This window comes from Dermacentor albipictus, chromosome 6 (genome assembly GCF_038994185.2).
Source record: "Dermacentor albipictus isolate Rhodes 1998 colony chromosome 6, USDA_Dalb.pri_finalv2, whole genome shotgun sequence".
NCBI lineage: Eukaryota > Metazoa > Arthropoda > Arachnida > Ixodida > Ixodidae > Dermacentor > Dermacentor albipictus.
This window is the reverse complement of record NC_091826.1, coordinates 249,654-270,444: the sequence shown is the minus strand read 5'-3', so window position 1 is coordinate 270,444 and position 20,791 is coordinate 249,654. Positions and strand designations below refer to the sequence as shown.

Here is a 20,791-nt window from a genome sequence, read left to right as displayed (position 1 = left end):
CTCCTTGGCGTCAGCCTGCTCTGGCGTTGTATAGGCCTACTGTTAGCACATAATGGCTTTAAGCAAGGAGCACGAGTGCAAAAAGTATCTTCAAGTATTTTTAATGTAGTGCACAGCCGAAGTCACCCTGGGTATGCAGAGTGCGAGCGGCAATTTAACATAATGAAAAAGACGAGTACGACTACACAGTTCTGTTCATCCATGTATGATAAAATTCTGGGAAACATCCTGTTCACAAAATGTGAAAGAAATTGAACATGTTACAAAACAATCAAACATTACCTGAAGAATTTTGGACACACACCATGGTTGCTTAGTGGCTTTGGTGTTGCTAAGAACAAAAGTGCTCCCCTTGTTCCTTCCCGTCCTTCCTTTCTTGCGCCAAGCGATCAAAATGTTACGGGGTTAAAAACAGTCAGACATATATTTACAGGATATTTACAGTGATTGTAGCAGCTGACAAGGGGGTAGACAGCGCACGAAGCCCAGAGCGTCGTGTTCTTCCGACCAAGCTGAAAACATCTTCTTCGTCAGCGTGTCACAATATATATGGTCTACTCAGCAATATGAACCGACTAGACCAGCAACATGTACTTCTAGCTAAGCACAAGTTCGCAAGATCAAATCTCGGCCGAAGCGGCCGCATTTTGACGTGGGCAAAATGCAAAAATGCCTGTGTGCTGTCCATTGGGTGTACATTAAAGAACACCAGGTGGCAGAAATTAATGCGGACTTCCCCACTATAACATGCCTCACAATCACATGGCGGTGGTGAAACGTAAAACTTGAGAATTTAAATAAATGTTAAAGAATTTTTTAAGGCGCAATCAGCAACAATGAAATGCTTGCAAAAGTGAGACTTTAATGCTCACGTGGTCATTTGTAAATTTATAAGTAAAAAATGTAATGAAGTTGTCCTGTCAGTACTTTAAAATATATACATCGGGGGGGGGGAGGGGGCTGTAAATAACTGACCCCCCAAGGGTTAGAAGATCTCCCGGATTTAGTTTCTCCAAACCTGGCAGACGTGATGCTGCTTTGAATGACTATGACCATTTCTTGCACATGGAGGCTTTCTACAGAGGTACCATTACAGTTTAGATCTTAGAGGTGACCTTCAACTTTGCTGTGAATGCCTCCTTTATACATAAACAAGGTACATCAGGGGAGTGGAAGGAATAGGGTCTTGAATCTAGGATTCTGTGAATCTGTGATTGTGCAACATGGTTATTTGCCCTATTTGACGCATTATATACAGGGACTTTTTCTTAGATACGTAGATTTATTGGAGATTGATACGTATATATAGATATCTTGCTGTGAGGATTTGTGTATATGTGCAGCGAACTTTGTTCCAATGACACTTTTTTGCCCTTTATCAAGCTGTATCTTCGCATTTCTATATTCCATTGTATCTTCGCATTTCTAATGTACGAAGGTGAGTCAAATGAAAGTGAACCAACCCAACATGCACAATAATGGCTCGGTTCATTACCTGAGAGGCATGCACGTGGCACAGAGGCATGTCTCGTTTACAAAAATGACACGCAGGTGCGAGGATCAAGGTTCTTTATTGCTTTCATACACTGGGTTGAACATGGTTGCGTGACACAATGGACAGTCCAAAAGTTGAACAGTGGGATGTCGTGAGGTTTCTTACAGATGATGTTTCCCAAAAAGAAAAAGTCGCCGTATGGCTGCCATGTGCGTTGAACATTGCATTTCATTGTCCACTGTGAAGCGTTGGAGCAAACGGTTCAAAGAAGAACATGAAAGTTGCAAGGACGATCCACGACCGGGTCAAAGCCATCATGCAATCACTTCCAACCCAATTGCATATGCTGATTAGACAAGAACGGAAGATAGACATTGGTGAATTGACAGGGTATGTGAACATTAATCATGGTTCAGGTCACACCATAATTCATGAACATCTCAGTTATCAGCTATTGTGTGCTCAATGGATGCCCAAGATTTTGAACCATCGCCAAAAGACGGCAAGGTTCAACGCTGCCTTGATTCATCTAATCCGGTATCACGTATGTTGTGACTTGTGCGTTAGTGGACAGGCATTAATTCTGTTGGCTCCAACCTTCAAGGGTCCAGGCTACTTTCCATGACTTGTATGGGGCTTGGAATCATACCCCGCACCTCCACCAGAAATGTGACCAACAGTTACATCAGCCATTTCTAAGAAAAACTTATTTATTCTGGTTGAACCTGTGCCCATCAACTCAAGAGACTCAAACTCAACACTCAACAAAAAACAAAAATGGCCCTCAAGCTTCAATTCTTCAAACGTCGCCTTCTTCTTCGTCATCTGTCACGTGCCACCCATCCGATTCTCAAGCACGAGTCGCCGGTCTGTGAGCACGTGGTGTGGGCACATGTGGCGCAGCATTGCCTTGCAGTACCTTGCTTGACACTTGTAGTGTGGTGGTTCTTAGGACACATCTAAGATGTGGCAGGCGTCTTTTCATTCTCATTATGCTTTCAGCAATATTAAAGACATTAGAGATCTCTCAAAGAAAATCTAATTTGCTTTCTTTGAACTTGGCAGCTATGGTACTGCACTGGAAAGCCATCCACTAATACTAGAGCTACTCTAGTGCTACAGCACCTGTTCTTGTTCATTTAGTCATGTCAAGAAGCTTACAATGCACAAATTTTTCAAAATAAAATTTAAGATGACTATTACTCTGTGCAGAGAAAAGAGCGTGCGTAACTACATAAATGAAATTTTGTATCTGGTGGTGTTGTGGTTCAAGAAGCAGTAGTTTTTAATCATATAGTTTCGTTCTTGCTTACTACATTACAAAATAACATCTGGCTGCGGTATTTTGTTGTTAGTGTGCATTTGTCCTTGTCGGCTCAATTACTGTACTGAGAGGCAGTGTCTCATTATTTATTGTAGATTCTTTCGATAACTTGTTCTCCTGCGGAGATGAGTATTTGTGTTCGTGTTACGCAAAAGAGATTCAGCAATAATGAGTTACATTATGAGTCAAGTTTCAACCTTAATTGAGTACAGGTGCCTGGCCTGTCAATAAAAATCAGCGCTCACTTAAATTGTAGCTTTATTATAGAGAAGTAGAAATGTAAATGGCACGCATATTAAGATATACAGTAGAAGCAAATGATTAGTTATATTGCAACGGTTAGAGAAATTGAAAGTTCTAGGGGCACATAGGCAACATGCAGTAATTCTTGTGCTCATGGAACACCTTAGAGCTATCCACTGAAACCTTTAGTTCCATGGAAATCCCTGATATTTATGGAAAACATATTGGTGCTGTGCCATCAAGCTGCACAGCATTGCAGTGTATAATGCATTTCACTGTCAAGCTTGAGAGTAATGACTCGGTGAGAAGCGCACAAGATTATTTGAAATTTGTGTGCATTGAAATAACTTTGCTGATCACATATTTGGAGCCACTTCCTACTACTTATACATCACTCTGTTATGATAGTCATCACGTCAGAGTTGCCTCTGTAGTAGCCTAATCTGTGCAATGAATTATTTGTGCGAAGCCTTTCTTCCAGGACACTATATTTGTACTCTTTTGTTTCTTTGGACAGATTGAAACCCTCGGCGTAGACAATCCACTAACATGCCTGGTTCCCCGTCTTTCTGGTGTCCACCCTGATGAGGCTTTCTCCAGTGTTCCTTATGAAAAAGGGCATACTTTCTTGTACTACCTGGAGACACTGCTTGGAGGACCAGGTAGGAAAATGTTAATCTGAGACATTTTTACAGTGAAGCTTTATACCTCTATCCCCCAATGCATGTGTCATGACCGTGGGCAAAAACTCAACCAATCACTGCCAGAGGCGCGCAGTGCGTGCACTATTTCACTGCAGCATCACCAGATGGCGCTCACCTTTGTGCGCGGGAAAGAAAAAAAAACGAACCAGAAAGTTTGCCTTTGCACATAGCATTCGCCGCAAGCATTTCCCAGCAAAGATTACGCTTGCAAGCTATGCGCAGTTAGGACATTTGAAGAGCACCGTGAATACGATAACTGATGAAATGAACAGCAACGTCAATATTGACACGTGTACTTGTTTATCGTTCTCGGATGACCACTGTTTCACCAGCTAACAAAGGTTAAACCTTATTGCTCACTGTAGGACGCGCCTGCATGTATCGGAAGTTTCTCGAATGTTATTGATGGTTTCAGCTGTTTGTTGTCACTGAACGTTGTGTAATCTGATTGTATGTGCAGCACAAATTCTGTAGTACTTTATGGAAGACACGCGGCCACCAGCGATTATTCTGGAACCATTGATGACTCGTGTATAAAAGCTGACGCGCTTTCCCCGCAGGTCAGATTTCGACGATCACCGACTGTGTTCGCCACTATCGTTGTGCTTTGAGTGTAACCTTGGGCACAGGTTTGCCCAATAAAAAGTTACTTTCGTCATTCACTGTTTTGCAACTGTTTTCATAATCATCACAACAACATGACATCTGGTGGAGGTGATTTTGCGTTTATGTACCGAATGCCCCCATCAGCCTCACACACCAAAAACAACACCAGCGTCACCCCGGACCATCAAGCAAGCCACAGGCTATAAAATCTTCCCCCTGACCATGGGCTTCTAGAACACAACCTCAATTAAAAGCCATGCATGTGCATTATATGGGCACAGTTCTTCACTAATAAACCTTTGAATATTTCTTGAAGGGTGCGCCTTGTCTGGCAACATTCAAAAGATGTCGGCTATCCGACAGAACAACAACGCTCACCTGAGACCACCGGAAAGATGTGGCCGAAGCAACAACCACAATGGCAGCCCCAAGGAGCGACTGACCTTCGGCACATCATCGTTTGAAGACCCAGAAAACTGGCTGGAAATGTAGAAAGGGTCGCTACATTTAACAACTGAAACGACAACTAGCTGCGCCATGTTTTCTTCTCATTGGAAGATGTCGCCAGGACATGGTTCAAGAATCGAAAAACCACCTTAACAGCATGGGACCTATTTTTCCGTAACATCCTGCAGACCTTCACTAGCATTGTGTGCAAAGAGCAAGCGCAAGCCCTGCTGGAAACTCGAGGCCAACTGGCCAATGAGACGAGACCATCGCTATCTTCACGGAAGAGATGACCCATCTTTTCCAACACACTGGCCCGAAATGTGTGAGGAGAAAAAAATCTGCTTCCTGATGCAGCGTGTAAAACAAAAACTTTTCACTGGACTGATCTGCAACCCTCTGAAGACAGTAGCCGAGTTTTTGACAGAGGCAACAACAGTTGAGAAGACACTGGAAATGAGCACCCGCCTATACAACCGCCAAGTGCCTTCACCAAAGTGCGAAAGTCGAGCACTAGGCTCTGACAAGCTCTTACAGACCATTACAACCGTCGTACGTGAAGAACTGTGCAGGATGTCCCCTTCGACGCAGCCTAAAGTAGCATCCATTGCCGACATCGTCTGAGAGGAGATTCAGCAGTCACTTAGAGTCCTCGAATCGCCGAGTCCTCAGCCGGAAACGATGACCTACATCGCCGCAGCCGCCAGCTCGCCCAGCCCAGATTGCCCACCCAGCTATCCAAGGAGGACAGATGTATTGCTTGCTCCAGATCACCGCCCGCTCTGCTGCCACGGCGGAGAACATAATAAAATATAAAGACGCCAAATAAACGGACACACACAAGAGAAGAGAACGGGACAGGGCGTCATCCCGTTCTCGCCCTGTCCCGATCTCTTCTCTTGTGTGTGTCCGTTTATTTGGCATCTTCATATTTTATAATGAACAGCTACCAACTAGCCCAACGAGAAGTGCACTGCGGAGAAGCAGGCCGTGTCTATTGACGGTGCCCATACCACAATTGGGAATGCAAGGCTTTGCCATCAACGCGCCACGTCCACAGCTTGGCGAGCAGCCTTGTGATATCGCCAATTACCGTATTTACACAATTGTAAGTCGACTCGAATGTAAGTCGACCCCCCCATATCGCGTGACCGAAAAAAAAAAAAATAAGAGTGCATACCCGAGGGCGCATTTGATAACGAAAATGTATTAGTAGCTGACATGGTCACTGGACTACTCCTCTTCACTAGTGCTGCCATCGTCATCGTTGCTGCGGTCCCACAGCGCGTCGTGGTCCAGTGAAATTTCAAATTTGGCAAACATCTTGCAGAACAGCAGCCCACGCCAAATGCACCTAACCACACGCAGCCGTCAGGGAGGCTATCAAGGCAGAAAGCTGGGCTAGTTGGTGTATCATCATTATTCAAAAGACTAGCGCAAAATAGCAGGGACAAAGACAGAGAAGACGACAGGACGAGCGCTAAACATAAACTGGTTTTTTACTGCGAGAGAAGGTACATATATACATTTTCTTGGTGCATGCGCACACAGTGTTAAAATAGTACAATCTCATTCTAATCAAAATGTGGCAGACTGTTCTGTAAGTACATTTTTTTCTTTTTTGGACAAGGCAAGTGATGCCGTGCTGACACAGTTATCACCTTCCCTGTCTATGTGATATGCCTCACAAATCTCGCGCCCCCACCTTGTACCTCCCCTACCAAGCACACACGTGGCGTCAAACGCAGGCACGCACCCGCATCGCTTACATTGCATGGCCAAATGGCCGCCCCCCGCTAATGAATCTACTAGCGTTCGGTGCTCTCGTAGCCGTTCATTTAGGCAGCGTCCAGTCTGCCCCACGTAGCATCTACCGCACGAGAGAGGTATGCGGTATACGACCCCAACAATGCAGGGTACAACTTGCATTCATGTTTTTTGGCGCAGACCAGTTTATGCTTCTCGTTTACGGCTTTGCACATGCGCACCAGCTTTTTGGGGGCAGTGAACATCACGTCCACGCCGCACTTTTCACCAACTTTTCTCAGCCGGTGCGATAGCTGGTGCACGTACGGAATAGCTGTACGTTTCAGCTTCTTGCAGCTTTTTTCGGCTGCTACGATAGGACATCCACCTGCTCTGATTTCTTTCAGGAGGCATTCCGCCACAGCCGTCACGATCTCTTTCGGAAAACCGGCGTTCTGTAACCGGAGCACTTGCATCTGCAAACTAACCTCAATCTTATGGTGGCAGGACTTTTCGAGAGCACCACGCAGGCAATTTTTTGCAATGCCCCTCTTAACCAATTTTGAGTGAGCCGAATTATATGCTAGAATTTCCTTTTTTGTGCGAGGCTGATACGACCAGCAGATGTGCCCTGTGCCAAAGTGCAAACACAGCTCGAGGAATTGGAGACATCCGTTCATCGGCACTTCATGCGTGAACCTTAATTTGTCAGAACAATCACCGAAAATTTCTAAAACACTTTTTACAACCTGTGGTTTGTCGCTGTCATTTTCAACATTCACAAACACAATAAAATCATCAACATATCTAAAACACCTCACAACACGTTTATCCTGTTTTATGCACGCTGCCACGCGCTTGTCAAATTGGCCTAAAAAAATTTCACTAAGTATAGGAGCTATGCAGGAGCCTATGCAAATACCATCTTTTTGCACGAACAACTTGTCGTTGAAACAAATGTAGGTGGAAGAGAGGTAGCACTCAACTAATGCTACAAAGTCGTTTACGGAAACCCCGCTACTATTTTGGAACTGGACAGCCCCCCAGTTTTCAATCCGCTCTTTTACTGCGTCTAACAACTCTGGCTGGGGAATAGAATAAAAGAGCTCCTCAATATCAACTGAAAAGGCAAAATTGGCTTGTGAAGCACCATCTTGTTCACCCAAAAATTCAGTCACATCCTTTGAGTTGCTCACACGAAAAGGATCTTCTATGTCTATTTGGCTAAGATGCTTTTGTAGGTATTTTGATACCAGACCTTGCCAGGCTTCTTTCTCGGATACAGTTGCTCTGAGAGGAATGCCTTCCTTGTGGGTTTTTGCAGAAAAAAATACGTTCAGCCCCGGCATATTCGCAGCTTTTACAGACTTGTGTAGTCCTGTCAAATTTATCTGTTCACACAGTTTGAGTGCCTCTGCCTTTACTTTCCTGCCAGTTCTTTCCAAGGGAACAAAATTCTTTTCAATAGCCTGCTTAGCCTTTTCAAGATACATCGTTTTGGGCAACACGACGAAACCACCCTCCTTATCAGCAGTCAGCAAAGAGAGATTATTCTTCCTGAGGAAATGAATAGTTTTGCCCACCGCTAGCGTTGCCCCAAGTGAGCATGGTTTCCTACTTGTCAGGCAGTCGACACCTTCAGAAATACATCTAGCTTTCTCTTCTGCATCTGCACATTGCCCAACTTTCCTAACCATAGTAAGGAGCCCAAGCGGTGTCTCGTTAACCTCACTGCAAAATTTAGGCCCGCAGCTCAAAACCCTTTCAACATTATCTGGGAGACCACATTCCGCTAAACACAACACTTTTTTCTTATGAACATCTTGGGAATCCTCTTTTGCTTTTTTCCAAGCACACAAAGATGGTAGGCCAGAAGACCACAGAAACTCAGTAACATTTGCTGCCTCCCTAGCCCAAGTCCTCATCAAGGCGTCACAGGTTACCTGGCAACTTGTCCTAGTCGCGGCATGCACACGTAGGCACGATTGGAAATACCGGATGTGTCTCCAGAGTTCGGCACGGAAGATCTCTCGTACTTACAGAACAGTCTGCCACATTTTGATTAGAATGAGATTAAATATGAACATAGATCTTATCTATGGCACCAGAAAAATAGAAATAGTAAGCAGTATTAAAATTCTCGGGGTAACGTTTTCGCAAAATATGCTATGGGATATTCATGTAGATTCTGTTTGCACTAAACTGTCAAGTGTCGTTGGCATTTTATCCAGATGTAGGTCGATATTACCTTTCAGCGTAAAAAAGCTGATATATAATTCTCTTTTTTACTCACACCTGTCTTACTGCTTCTTAGTATGGGGATCTACCACAGTAACTAACTTAACAAAGGTGTACGTCCTACAAAAAAAGATAATTAGGCTTCTTTTTGATGTCCCCTACAATTCTCATACACAAGCTCTGTTCATTAAAGCAGATATAATGCCCGTCTGGAAATTGTTTAGCTATAGACTAATTGTTGCCTTTAAGTGCGAATTAAAAGAAAATCGAAATTTTTTTCAGAACCTAGCCAAGCTAGAAATAAAGCCTACATCCTATAATATACGTCAGTCTCAATACTGGAAGGTGGTCACTCCCCATGTTAACTATTCTATGGGTACACTATCGTATATTTTGCCTAAACTTCTTAATGATCTGAATAAATGTGGAATTGATTTAGGTCGCACTACAGTTCGCGAACTGCGCCACGTGATATCTCATGTTTTTGAACAAATGTAATATTTGATTTCCTTGTGATATATTAAACCGAGTCAATTTTGCGTTTGTCTTTTGTTAGATTCCTGTATGTTTCAGTATGCCCCTGTACTGCCTTGTAGAGGGGACCGTGGGCTCTAGTCAAGCTGTTCAGCAGCTTTTACCCACGGCCCCTCCATCGTTGTGATGGAAATAAAGCTTATTATTATTATTATTATTGTACTATTTTAACACTGTGTGCGCATGCACCAAGAAAATGTATATATGTACCTTCTCTCGCAGTAAAAAACCAGTTGATGTTTAGCGCTCATCCTGTCGTCTTCTCTGTCTTTGTCCCTGCTATTTTGCGCTAGTCTTTTGAATAATGACAGGGAGGCTCTTTTGACAGGTCTGGTTGGCGTAATTTCGCAGTCTTCTGCCGCCAGCCACTCGTTGTACTCACGGCGAAGCAGAACCTTAAAATTAAGGCGAAGGTCCGGGCTTGTTTCATGACCACGTCGCACTTCACTGGCAGGGACCGATCACGCATTTCAGCGGCGTACACGGCGAGCTTAGCATACAGCTCCGGAAAGCGTCCAGACTTCGGCACGTGGGAAATTTCTCACTTGCCGTCACAGGTGAAAATTTCACCTTCGCTGCAGTCGTCACTCTCGCACCACCCGTTTACAAACATCGAAATTGCGGCCCGCTGCGCAGTGATTTGTTTCTTCGGCGTAAAGGATGGCAGCCCTCTTGAACGCTGCTGTGAACGAGTCCCGAACGATTAGTGGGCCTGGAGCACTCATGACTACTGGGGAAGCATAGAAGTAGCACGCAGCCGGCAGTCAAGTGGAACGCGTCTTGCCTTTACACAGAAAAGAGAAACCCGCAAGCACTGTCTGCTCTTCCATGAACTACCGATGCTCCCCGCAAGCGCCGCCGTTCTGAGGGTGCCGCCGCAAATGGGAACAGCAGCACTTCCATCAACTATCAACACCCCCTCACCCATCATTGTTGCATGCACTGTAAAACTCTCAAAAATGTTGAAAAACCCATCCGAAAAGCGAACAAACACGCGGGATAGCGAAAAGATACGGGTAGGGCCATAGAGGAAACATAAAATTGTAACTACATTGTAGCTCCCGTTGGTATCATTTTTATTGGCGGCGCCATGTTTTGGTTTCGATTGTAAGTCGACCCCCCAACTTCAGACTTCCAAATTTAAAAAAAGGGGTCGACTTACAATCGTGTAAATACGGTACATTGCTGCAACATAGTGGAAACCCCCAAGTTCTTCGCTTTCGCCATCACAAGGACGCCACTGGTCGCCCCAGCACCTTCCGTAAGTAGGACCAGCCCTTGGACGGTCCATAAACTCGTATCCGGAAAACTAAAAGTAGCAACCGATGGAAGTGCGGCTGCTTGTATGCCAAAATATGGAAGATCGTCTGCCAACAATGTCGCTTCAAGAAACCTATATCGCAGCAATGTAGGAACGCTAGGCCAACATCCCAATGAAGCCTCAAAGGCAATGATACGCCAAGAAAAGAAGACTTGACAACGAGCTGTATCAGCTAGAGCACAATGCAAGACAAAAAACCACCGACCTCAGTGTGCTTCTCAATGACCACACCGTCACCCCTCTAGTAGACACAGGGGCCATCAGTGGACCTTTTGCCGCCAAGCTAAAGGAAGTCAAGATTACATGGGACAGCCCTCATATCCAGACAGCTGGAGGACACCTTATAAAGCCGTCTGGAAGCTGCACAGCAAAAGTTACAGTGCATGGCGAGACTTGCACTGCGACCTTCTTAATCCTTCAAGATTGCTCACACTATGTAATTCTTGGCATAGACTTTCTGAATAAACACAGCGCAGTCATTGACCTAAAGTCGAAGTCAATAACGCTGTCCGAAGACCAAGTGATACTGCCGGAGATGACTTCCAGTCAGCATGCCTTAAGAGTACTTGAAAACCAAGCCAGCATCCCGCCTTGCTCCAGCATTGTCATTTCCGTCGGCACCAAAACACTCGCAGACGTTGGAGGCATCATTGAGGGCGACCAACATCTACTACTCGGCCGTGAAATTAGCATCGCAAGAGGGTCACTCGTCTGCATAGAGGAAATGCGAAAGTGATGCTGACAAATTTCAGCCAGCAGTTCAAGCACATCAGCAAAGGCACAATGATCACATGCATTGAGGATATTGTGGAAACCAGCTATGCATTTATCCTCTCCGATTCTGTCAGATCTACCTTGGTTATCAAAGTTCAGGAACCACTCTTTGGCATAAATCCAAGCCTTCCCGTGAGTAAGCTACAACTGCTCGAAAGTCTTCGTCGACAATACAAAGACTGCTTTTCTACGTCATCGTGTATTCAACATACACCACTTGCAAGACAATGCATGATCACCGAAGAACCCGCTTGACCACTCTGCCAGAGCCCTTACATAGTTTCAACGGGAGAATGTGAAGCTATAAGGCAACAAGTCAATGAAGTGCTGCGCGACGACATCATCCAGTCGTTGAAAACTACATGGGCAGCTCCTGTAGTCTTGGTGAAGAAAAAGGACGGAACCCTGCGTTTTGGTGTCGATTATTGTCAGTTGAACAAGATCGCAAAGAAGGGTGTAAACCCCCTCCCACGCATAGACGGTGCATTGGTTTGGCTCTGTAGCGCTAAATGCTTGTTGTCGTCGATGGATCTCAGAACTTGCTACTGGCAAATATAAGTCGACAAGAGGGATCGTCAGAAGACCGCCTTCATCACGCCAGACAGCCTCTACGAGTTCAAGCTCAACCCATTTGGACTGTGCTCGGCACCTGCAGCATTCCAGCGCGTGACGGACACGGTATTAGCAGGGTTGAAGTAACAGACCTGTCTCGTCTACTGGGAGGATGTCGTCGTTTTCGCCAAGGATTTTGACAATCACCTAAGGCGGTTTGGAACAGTACTAGAAACCATCAAGTCATCAGGGCTCACTCTGAAGCTGGAAAAGCGCTGCATCGCTTATGATGAGCCTCTGTGCTTGGGCCACGTCATCAGCAAATTTGGAGTCCACCCTGATCAGCAGAAGATGTTTGCCATTGCTATATTTCCACTACCCACCAACAAGAAAGGAGTACGCAGGAGTGCCTATTACATGTCCTTCGTCAAGAACTTTCCCTGTATTGCCAAGCCATTAACCTTTCTCACGAAATCACATGAAACCAGACGTCAAGTTTAAGTAGGAAACGCTGTAAATTGAAGCATTCGAAGAGCTTAAATGACGCCTGCAGTCATCACTAGTACTCGCCCATTTGGATGAAAACACTGAAACTGAAATCTACACCAACGTAAGTAGCCTAGGCCTTGGCACTGTCCTAGTCCAGGGGGAAGACGAATGTCAAAGGGTCATTGCTTATGCAAGTCAGTTGCTGTCAAAACTGGAAATGAATTAATCTACGTTGGAAAAAGAATCCCTTGCCACCATTTGAGCTAACACGAAATTCTGTCCTTACCTTTACGGCAGGTCCTTCAAAGTCGTAAGCAGCCACCATGCCTTGTGTTGGCTGGCAAATTTAAAGGACCCTTCAAGAAGCCTTACAGCTTGGAGTCTCAGACTCCAGGAATTTGACATCTGGATGCAAGCACTGATGCCGACTGATTATCACATGCCCCCGTTGACCCACCACCGCAACACGAAGATGATGACGCCTTCTTAGGAACAATAAGCACAAAAGACTTCGCTGACAAAAAAAAAGAAATGAGGAAGAATGAGAAGGAGAACAGACCCAGGAGGGCACACGGAATGCTTTTCCCTCCATCGAGTTCAGTCATTCAGAAGCAAGGAAGCCCTGCTCACTCGCTGGCAGATCCTCGCTGTGCGAAACTGCAGACCATTTCACTTGAGAGGCCCCTTCCTGGTGTCTTGGGTTACCTTCTCAGGAGACAGCTGGATATCGGTTGGTGATTGATCTAGACACACTAGACTTGTGTCTGTTTCTTCTCCCTGCCAGGCAAACACTCCCTGGTCGGCTTCTCTTGCATCTAATGATTATCCAGTCGAAGTTCTCTTGCGCAGCAGACTGACCAACGTTACTGTGGCCCTGGTACCGTCCAATGAAGACTCAATATAAATGAAAAACCCAAAATTAATTTAGGAAGAGCTTCAAAAGGCAACACCTCGCTACCAACTGATAACAGAAGTACGGCAGTTTGGTCATGGTGGCATTCTCTGCTGTTTACCAGACCAGGCTTGTATCACTGGCCTTTTCTGACTGACTTTTCTAAATATATATGCATCACCACAGAGGAGGTCACAATATGTTTTCATTAATGAATCAGCCTCATATTTTAACTATCATTGTTATGCTCACGTTGCCCTCAAGTTGTTTTCTTACAAAAACTATTGGGCCCATTACATGTTCACCTATGTGTGGTGGTCTAACTAAATTCCTCTGGGTTCAATCCCTAAAATTGAATTTGATGATATTTTTCCAAACAATGCCAAACATTTGCCCTATCAATATCTGAATATTATTTTCGAAGACCACCTTGCACACGTGGATACAAAGACCGTTATAGCAACTGATGCTTCTGTCGGTGAAGAAAAGCCAGGTGTGGGAATTGTATCACCACATCTAAATTGGTCTTTTTTTATTCGGCTACCTCACTTCATGCCTATCTTTCAGGCTTTACGCAAATTACCATCATCTCTGTCATCAGCTGTAATGTTAACCGAATTCCTTTCTATCTGTTCTTCATTAACCACATCCAAATTGTCAGATTCATTTGAAACTGTCCATTCTGTTCCCCCAAGACACTTGCGTCTCATCTCGTTCGCTTAGTGTGGGTGCCAGGTCAAAAAGGTCTAGCCTGAAATGAATGTGCAGATGCCCTCGCAGTAGCATCCCACAATGGTCCTATAATGCCCATTTTACCTATGTCAGCTTTCATCACTGTGGCATAATTAAGATAATATATTACTACAGATAACTTCACGCAATCATCGTTGTTAACATCCGATTTCCAGCATCTCAATTTTCCTTGGTGCAACAAATGTTGCTCCACTAGAAAAAGTGAACTAATGATTACAAGAGTACGGTGCCGAGTCCCCCCACTGAACTTTTACCTCCACAGGTCTTGTCTGGCTGTATTACCTTTGTGTCCTCTATGCAATGAGAGTGAATCTCTGCAACACTTCCTTTTGATATGCTGCCGATTCATTATTAAACTGAAAATATTTTTAGAAGAACCCTCCCAAAAGCCTGGCTCAAATCTGACTCTTCCTGTTGTTCTTTCCTTTGGGGGTACCATACTACGTTACAGCCACAGGAACGTTTATGAAGCCCTCTGCATCTTTCGCAGTGAGACGAGAATAATTGCATGCTGGAACTATTCATAATACTTATTATGCTCATATAATTCTTTGTGTAATACTTAGATACTTGATTATTCATATCTGTAACAGTAGACACATTAAATCCCATTTGCGAGATACTTATTTCATTTCACCTTAATTTATTTTTGAAAAGATTGATAGCAGTTTTTTCACCGCCCAATTCATGGTCGATCCCCCAGAGTGGGTTGCGTGATTTCACCAGGGAACAAGAGCAAGGACTTTGCTGAACAACAACGAGCAGAGCCAGAGCTAAAAAGCCTTGTAGAGTATTTGGAAGGCAACACTAACGTTTTCCCTAGAGCATTTATGTGAGGGTTGTCTTTGTTGTCCCTGCAAAATGACGTCCTCGTAAAGAACTTCTCCCCAGTCCGCGCAAATTGCCTTCTCTTTGTGCCCGTAACATTGTGGCCAGAAATCCTGCATGCCCTGCATGATGATCAGACAGCTGGGCACCTCAAATTTTCCCGTACGCTGGCAAGGATACAAGAAAAGTACTACTGGCTGCATCTGACCGCCGACAAGGATTACTACAGCCAATCGAGCCTCCTTTCCGACCATTTCAGCAGATCGGGATGGATTTTTGGGGCCCTTTCCGATGTCAATATCTGGAAACAAGTGGATCATTGTGGGCATTGACTACCTTACCCGCTACTCCTAAATGAAAGCTCTGCTTGAAAGTAGTGCAGCTGAAGCCACCAAATTCTTCGTCGAGAACATCCTGCTGCGACATGGTGCCCCCCCACAAGTCTTCATCACCGACAGAGAAACGGCCTTCACTGTAGAACTCGACCAAACCATTTTGCAGTAGAGCCAGACAAGCCACAATTCACAAATTTAAATATGCAATGCAAAACATCCTATTTTCTGATCACGACATGTCTAACTAATGTATGGGGATGCGCGACTCTCCTGCGTCCCCTGCTATCTCGTTTTCCCGCATAGCTTCCGTCTCCTGTAATCCGGCTTCGCCGCGTGGCCTGGGGCCCGCGGCGGTCGGTGCGGTTGAAGCGCAGTACAAGAGGTGGCGCGAGTGTTGCGCTGCTAACGCCGCCTACCGGCGGGGTTACTTGGGCATGGAAAAGCAAGGTGCTTCCTCTTTGCCTGTGGGTCGGTGAACGCCGCGGACGTCCCGCGCATGCACCGATACATGCTTCTGCAAGATCGTCTCACGTGGCCTCCTTTGTATGCGCCACTGTTCGAGTGACTGTATGCATGAACAGCCAGGCGTTGGGATCCAGCATGGCGCGAACATATTCGCTCGCTATCCGGTCGCGGTGATTCAGACTTCCTACATTTGTTGCGCGCCCATCGGCATGTTTTGTGGATAGCAGCTCGGCTAGCAGGCATTGATCTATGAAAGGTGCAATAAATGCCTTGTGATTGTGTGCACTACTGTGTTGTCGTTCCTTTGCCCCAAGAGCACGGGGGTGAGAACCCCACATCGTGTAAGTACAGTATGCCTTACCTTACAGGCAAACCTTGTATTTGTTTTGCCCAAATAAAGAACTTGCACTTAAAGTGCCTACCACCCGCAGACGAATGGTCTTAGGAGCTGCTAAACAAGACCCTCACCAACATATTGGCAGTGTACATCGACGTCAAGCACAAGACAAGCATTCCCTCCTGTCGTATGTAACCTTCGCTTTCAACATGGCGGTGAAATAAACAATGTAGATCACGCTGTTCAAGCTGGTTTACGGCAGCAACCCTATGATGGATCTAAACGCCTTGTTGCCACACGTCACCAATGAAGAGAATCTCGACGTTGCCGCCTGTCTCCAGTGCATGGAAAAAGCATGACGGCTTGCCCGCCTGCGCATCAAGACATCATCAATCAGCAGAGGACCGACAGCCGGCACTGCAATCTCTGACGACGATACGTGGAGTACAAGCCCAGCTACCGTGTTTGGGTTTGGACCCCAATACACAGCGCTAAAGAGACGAAGATGAAAAAAAGAATTTATGCGACGCTACTTCGGACCCTACAAGATCATCCGACAAATTGGTGCACTGGACTATGAGGTCGTGCCAGACGGCATCACAGCAGCGCTGCTCACAACTTGAAATAGTCCATGTTGTGCGGCTTGAGCTGTTGTACCCCAGCGCTGACTATCTTTGGGACTCTGTTTCTTTGTAACGTCATTTTTTTTTCTAAGCATGCTTTTGTTTTTTCACTCTCCTGTTATGTTTGTAGCATCGGGATGGTGCTTCCTCTAAGAGGGGGGCATTGACATGTGTACTTGTCTATCTTTCTCGGGTGACCGCTTTTTCATCAGCTAACAAAGGTAAAACATTATCGCTCAGCACAGGGTGCACCTGCATCAATCGGATGTTTCTTGAATGTTTATTATTGATGGTTTTATTCGTTGTCTGTTGTCACCGAACATTGTGTAATCTGATTGTATGTGCAACGCGAATTGAGTAGCACTTTCTAGAAGACACGGCCGACCCAGTGATTATTCTGGAACCTTCGATGACTTATTTAAAAAAGCCGATAGCGGTTGCCCTGCAGATCAGATTTCGACAATCGCCGACTGTTTTCTGCTATCATGCTGCGAGTGTAACTTGCTTTTGTGGGCACAGGTTCACCCAATAAAATGTTACTTTCATCATTCACAGTTTTGTGACTGCTTTATTCATCGTCACTACTGCATGACAATATGCACAACAGTGTTGTGCTCAGGCTCAGCAGGACCCAGTTCAAGGCTACGTCACATTGGTCCATCGGATTAGCTTTGCTGGCCAACCACCTTCACAGTGTGGATTGGAACTCATTTTTCTAGAGATTTCAAAGCTGGAGCTAGTATTACATCCATAAAAGAAGCAATTATGTTGTCATCGTAATTGTGGAAACATAGTACTATTTTCTACTTCAACTAGATCAACATTTTTTACACTGCTATTTACTATTTACTATTTTTGTGCCCATTCTTATAGGTGTCACAGCATGATATTGCTACAGAACAATATGTGCGATCACAAAAAGGCGAGCAGTGTGAAGACGACGACGACGATTAGAAGCTAGCGCGGGCTGTTGCCTCTTGGCCAAGCGCAGCATATTTTCTTGTAAATATACTTGTACATAGCTTTTCGTCTGCGTCTTCCTACGTAACATATCTGGTGGAGGTGGATGTTCCCTGTACCTCGTCACGGAGCTTCGCAGTGGACGGTACGTCAAGCCTTCCTTCATGGCTCTCGGCGACGACAACCCGACTCCGCCGGCTCCGGAACCTGCGGCCACCTCGATGACCTACATCACTCTCCCCGCTCCCCGTGATCCTGGCGTATTCTCGGGCAACGATGGGGAAGACGTCGATGACTGGATCAGCCTGTATGAACACGTCAGCCGCAATAACCGGTGGGACCCTACTATTATGCTCGCCAACGTAGTCTTTTACCTCGGTGGCACACCTAGAGTTTGGTATCGCACACACGAAGATGAGCTCACCAGTTGGGATTCACTTAAGACAAAGCTTCGAGACTTGTTCGGCAACCCCTACGGTCACCAACTTGCCGCACAGAAGGCGCTTTCCGGCCGTGTGCAGACGTCAACAGAGCCCTATGTCACGTATATTCAGGACGCCTCGGCTCTGTGCCACGAAGTTGACACCCACATGACTTAGTCAGACAAGGTTGCCCACATCCTCAAAGGCATTGCCGATGACGCCTTCAACTTGCTCGTTTGCAACAATGTAGCGACGGTGGATGCTGTTATAAAAGAGTGCCGCCGCCTGGAACTCGCTAAAAGCCGACGTATTGACCAGCAGTTTGCCCGTCTGCCCAACACCTCAGTGACATCTTCCTGTGCCGACACTCCTCGTCACAACAACACTGCCGATGTTACCAGGATTGTCCGACGTGAGATCGAGGCCGCCTATCCGGCTGCCTTCGACTCCAGTCCCACCAACACATCTGCAGTCACGGTCTCACTGATCCAGGCAGTTGTCCGCCAAGAGTTCGAAAACATGGGTCTTCACACCATCTGCTCGGCCGATCGTCCTGATACCCACCCGGCTTCTTCGATTCCGCCCCGTCCTGCATCTTCTTACCCACTACGTTACCGCAACCCATCTGAATGGCGCACTGCTGACGACAAGCCCATTTGTTTCCACTGTCATCGAATTGGGCACATTTCTCGGCACTGTCGCAGTCGCTGGAGTTCCCCGACCCGGTCTACTTATACTGCCTACTGTCCCCCCCCCAGGTGGCCCTTCTCTTTCCTATGCCGCACGCTCCGATAACGCCGCCGCTGATTCTCCTGCACCGAACCGCTCCTATTCCCGTTTGCCTTCGCCCCAACGACGACAATCTCGCTCTCCCCAGCCCCGTCGTTCCTATTCGCTGACTCCCTTCAGACGCCGCTCCCAGCCGGAAAACTAGACGATGCAGCGCCTCGAGGTGACGCTGCATTGCTCCCTACGCCGCCAAATCCTCTACTGACGTTGCCCACTCATCTGAACCTTCTTGACGTACAAGTCGACGGTGTTTCTGTGTCTTCACTCATAGACATTACGGACATTTGTCCGTAATGAGCGCTGACCTTCGTAACCAGCTCAAGAAAATTATCACGCCCACCACGACGCCTGTTGTCCGTGTCGCCGATGGTGGAACAGCCCCCGTAATTGGTACGTGTACCACCCGCGCCTCCTTCGCCGATCGCTCAACAATTGTGCTATTCACAGTCATCGCCCACTGTCCCCACGACATCATCCTCGGCTTAGACTTCCTCTCCGCACATTCTGCTCTCATCGATTGTTCCGCCAGTACTCTCCGCCTTGACCTGCCTGTTCTGGATCCTGCTGAACCACACCCCAGTCGCCTCAGTTCCGTCGACTTCATTCGCTTGCCACCTTCGGCACTGACCTACGTTGACCTAGTGTCATCCCCACCAGTCCCCGACGGTCACTACATCGCGGCTCCCATGCAAAACGTCCTCCTTACACACGGGATCACAGTACCTCATACAGTTTTATCTATTACGGCGAATTGCGTCTGCCTGCCAGTGGTCAACTTTTGCTTGACGACACAAGTGCTGCCACGCGGGATGTCTCTGGCCCAGCTTTGCTGATTTGAGGATCACTCAGTAGCATCCATTGCAGTAGACGACACTTCATCCGATACTCCTCTACCATCGCAGTCGGCAAATTGTACCATCGCTGACTTACAGAAAATGACTGCGCCCGACTTGCAGTCCGAGCACGCTCGTGAACTCTACCGCGTTCTGTTTTCTTACCACGATATTTTTTACTTTAACGATCGTCCTTTGGCCCAAACTACAGATGTCAAACATCGCATTAATACCGGCGATGCCCCTCCTATTCATCGTCGCCCATATCGAGTGTCACCAGCTGAGCGTCAAGTTATTCACGCAGAAGTTCGCAAAATGCTTGCCAAGAACATTATTGAACCATCATATAGACCATGGGCGTCACCTGTTGTACTGGTCAAAAAGAAGGATGGCTTATGGCGCTTTTGCGTGGACTATCTGCACCTTAACAGGGTTACCAAAAAGGACGTGTATCCCCTACCTCGGATTGATGACGCCCTTGATTGCCTCCACGGTGCTCGCTATTTCTCCTCTATTGACCTTCGCTCTGGCTACTGGCAGATTGTCGTGGACAATCTCGACCGCTAGAAGACTGCTTTTGTTACACCCGACAGTCTTTATCAATTCAAAGTGATGCCGTTCGGTCTATGTAACGCCCCCTGCCACTTTTGAACGCATGATGGACTCCCTTCTTCACGGTTTCAAATGGTCCACGTGCCTGTGCTACTTGGACAACGTTATTGTATTCTCCCCAGCGTTCGCTACGCACCTCAAGCGCCTCACAGCAGTCCTGGACGTTTTTCGTCGAGCCGGTCTGCAACTCAACGCATCAAAGTGTCAATTCGGCCGTCGCCAGATTACCGTCCTTGGACATCTTGTGATGCGAGCGGAGTGCAACCGGACCCAGGCAAGATCCATGCTGTTGCGCACTTCCCTGTTCCGAAGTGTGTCAAGGATGTGCGCAGCTTCATCGGCCTTTGTTTGTACTTCCGCCGTTTCGTGAGAAATTTCGCCGCCATAGCACGACCACTAACCGAGCTTTTGAAGAAAGATGCCCTTTCCAGTGGGGGCGATAACGAGGCCTCTGCATTCTCACATCTAG

The 20,791-nt window shown here is 46.4% G+C and overlaps 2 protein-coding genes across 10 annotated transcripts in view; one reads left to right on the top strand and one right to left on the bottom strand.

Annotated features, from left to right (window-relative positions):
* LOC139060734 (leukotriene A-4 hydrolase) overlaps positions 1 to 20,791 on the top strand; it is a 154,425-nt gene that overhangs the window by 79,239 nt on the left and 54,395 nt on the right. For all 9 annotated transcript variants that reach the window (XR_011514990.1, XM_070539776.1, XM_070539780.1 and 6 more), the window contains one exon: positions 3,580 to 3,724. Coding sequence is in view for 8 of the 9 variants with exons in the window: in XM_070539776.1 (XP_070395877.1) it covers positions 3,580 to 3,724 (145 nt within the window). In the remaining variant the exon portion in view is untranslated. The remainder of the gene's footprint in view (positions 1 to 3,579; positions 3,725 to 20,791) is intronic.
* On the bottom strand, positions 4,747 to 15,372 carry LOC139047143 (uncharacterized). The gene is made up of 3 exons (XM_070521106.1): positions 15,288 to 15,372; positions 7,412 to 8,150; positions 4,747 to 4,852 (listed from the first exon to the last, which is right to left on the bottom strand). Exons 1-3 carry the CDS (start codon positions 15,370 to 15,372, stop codon positions 4,747 to 4,749), a joined length of 930 nt encoding a protein of 309 aa, XP_070377207.1.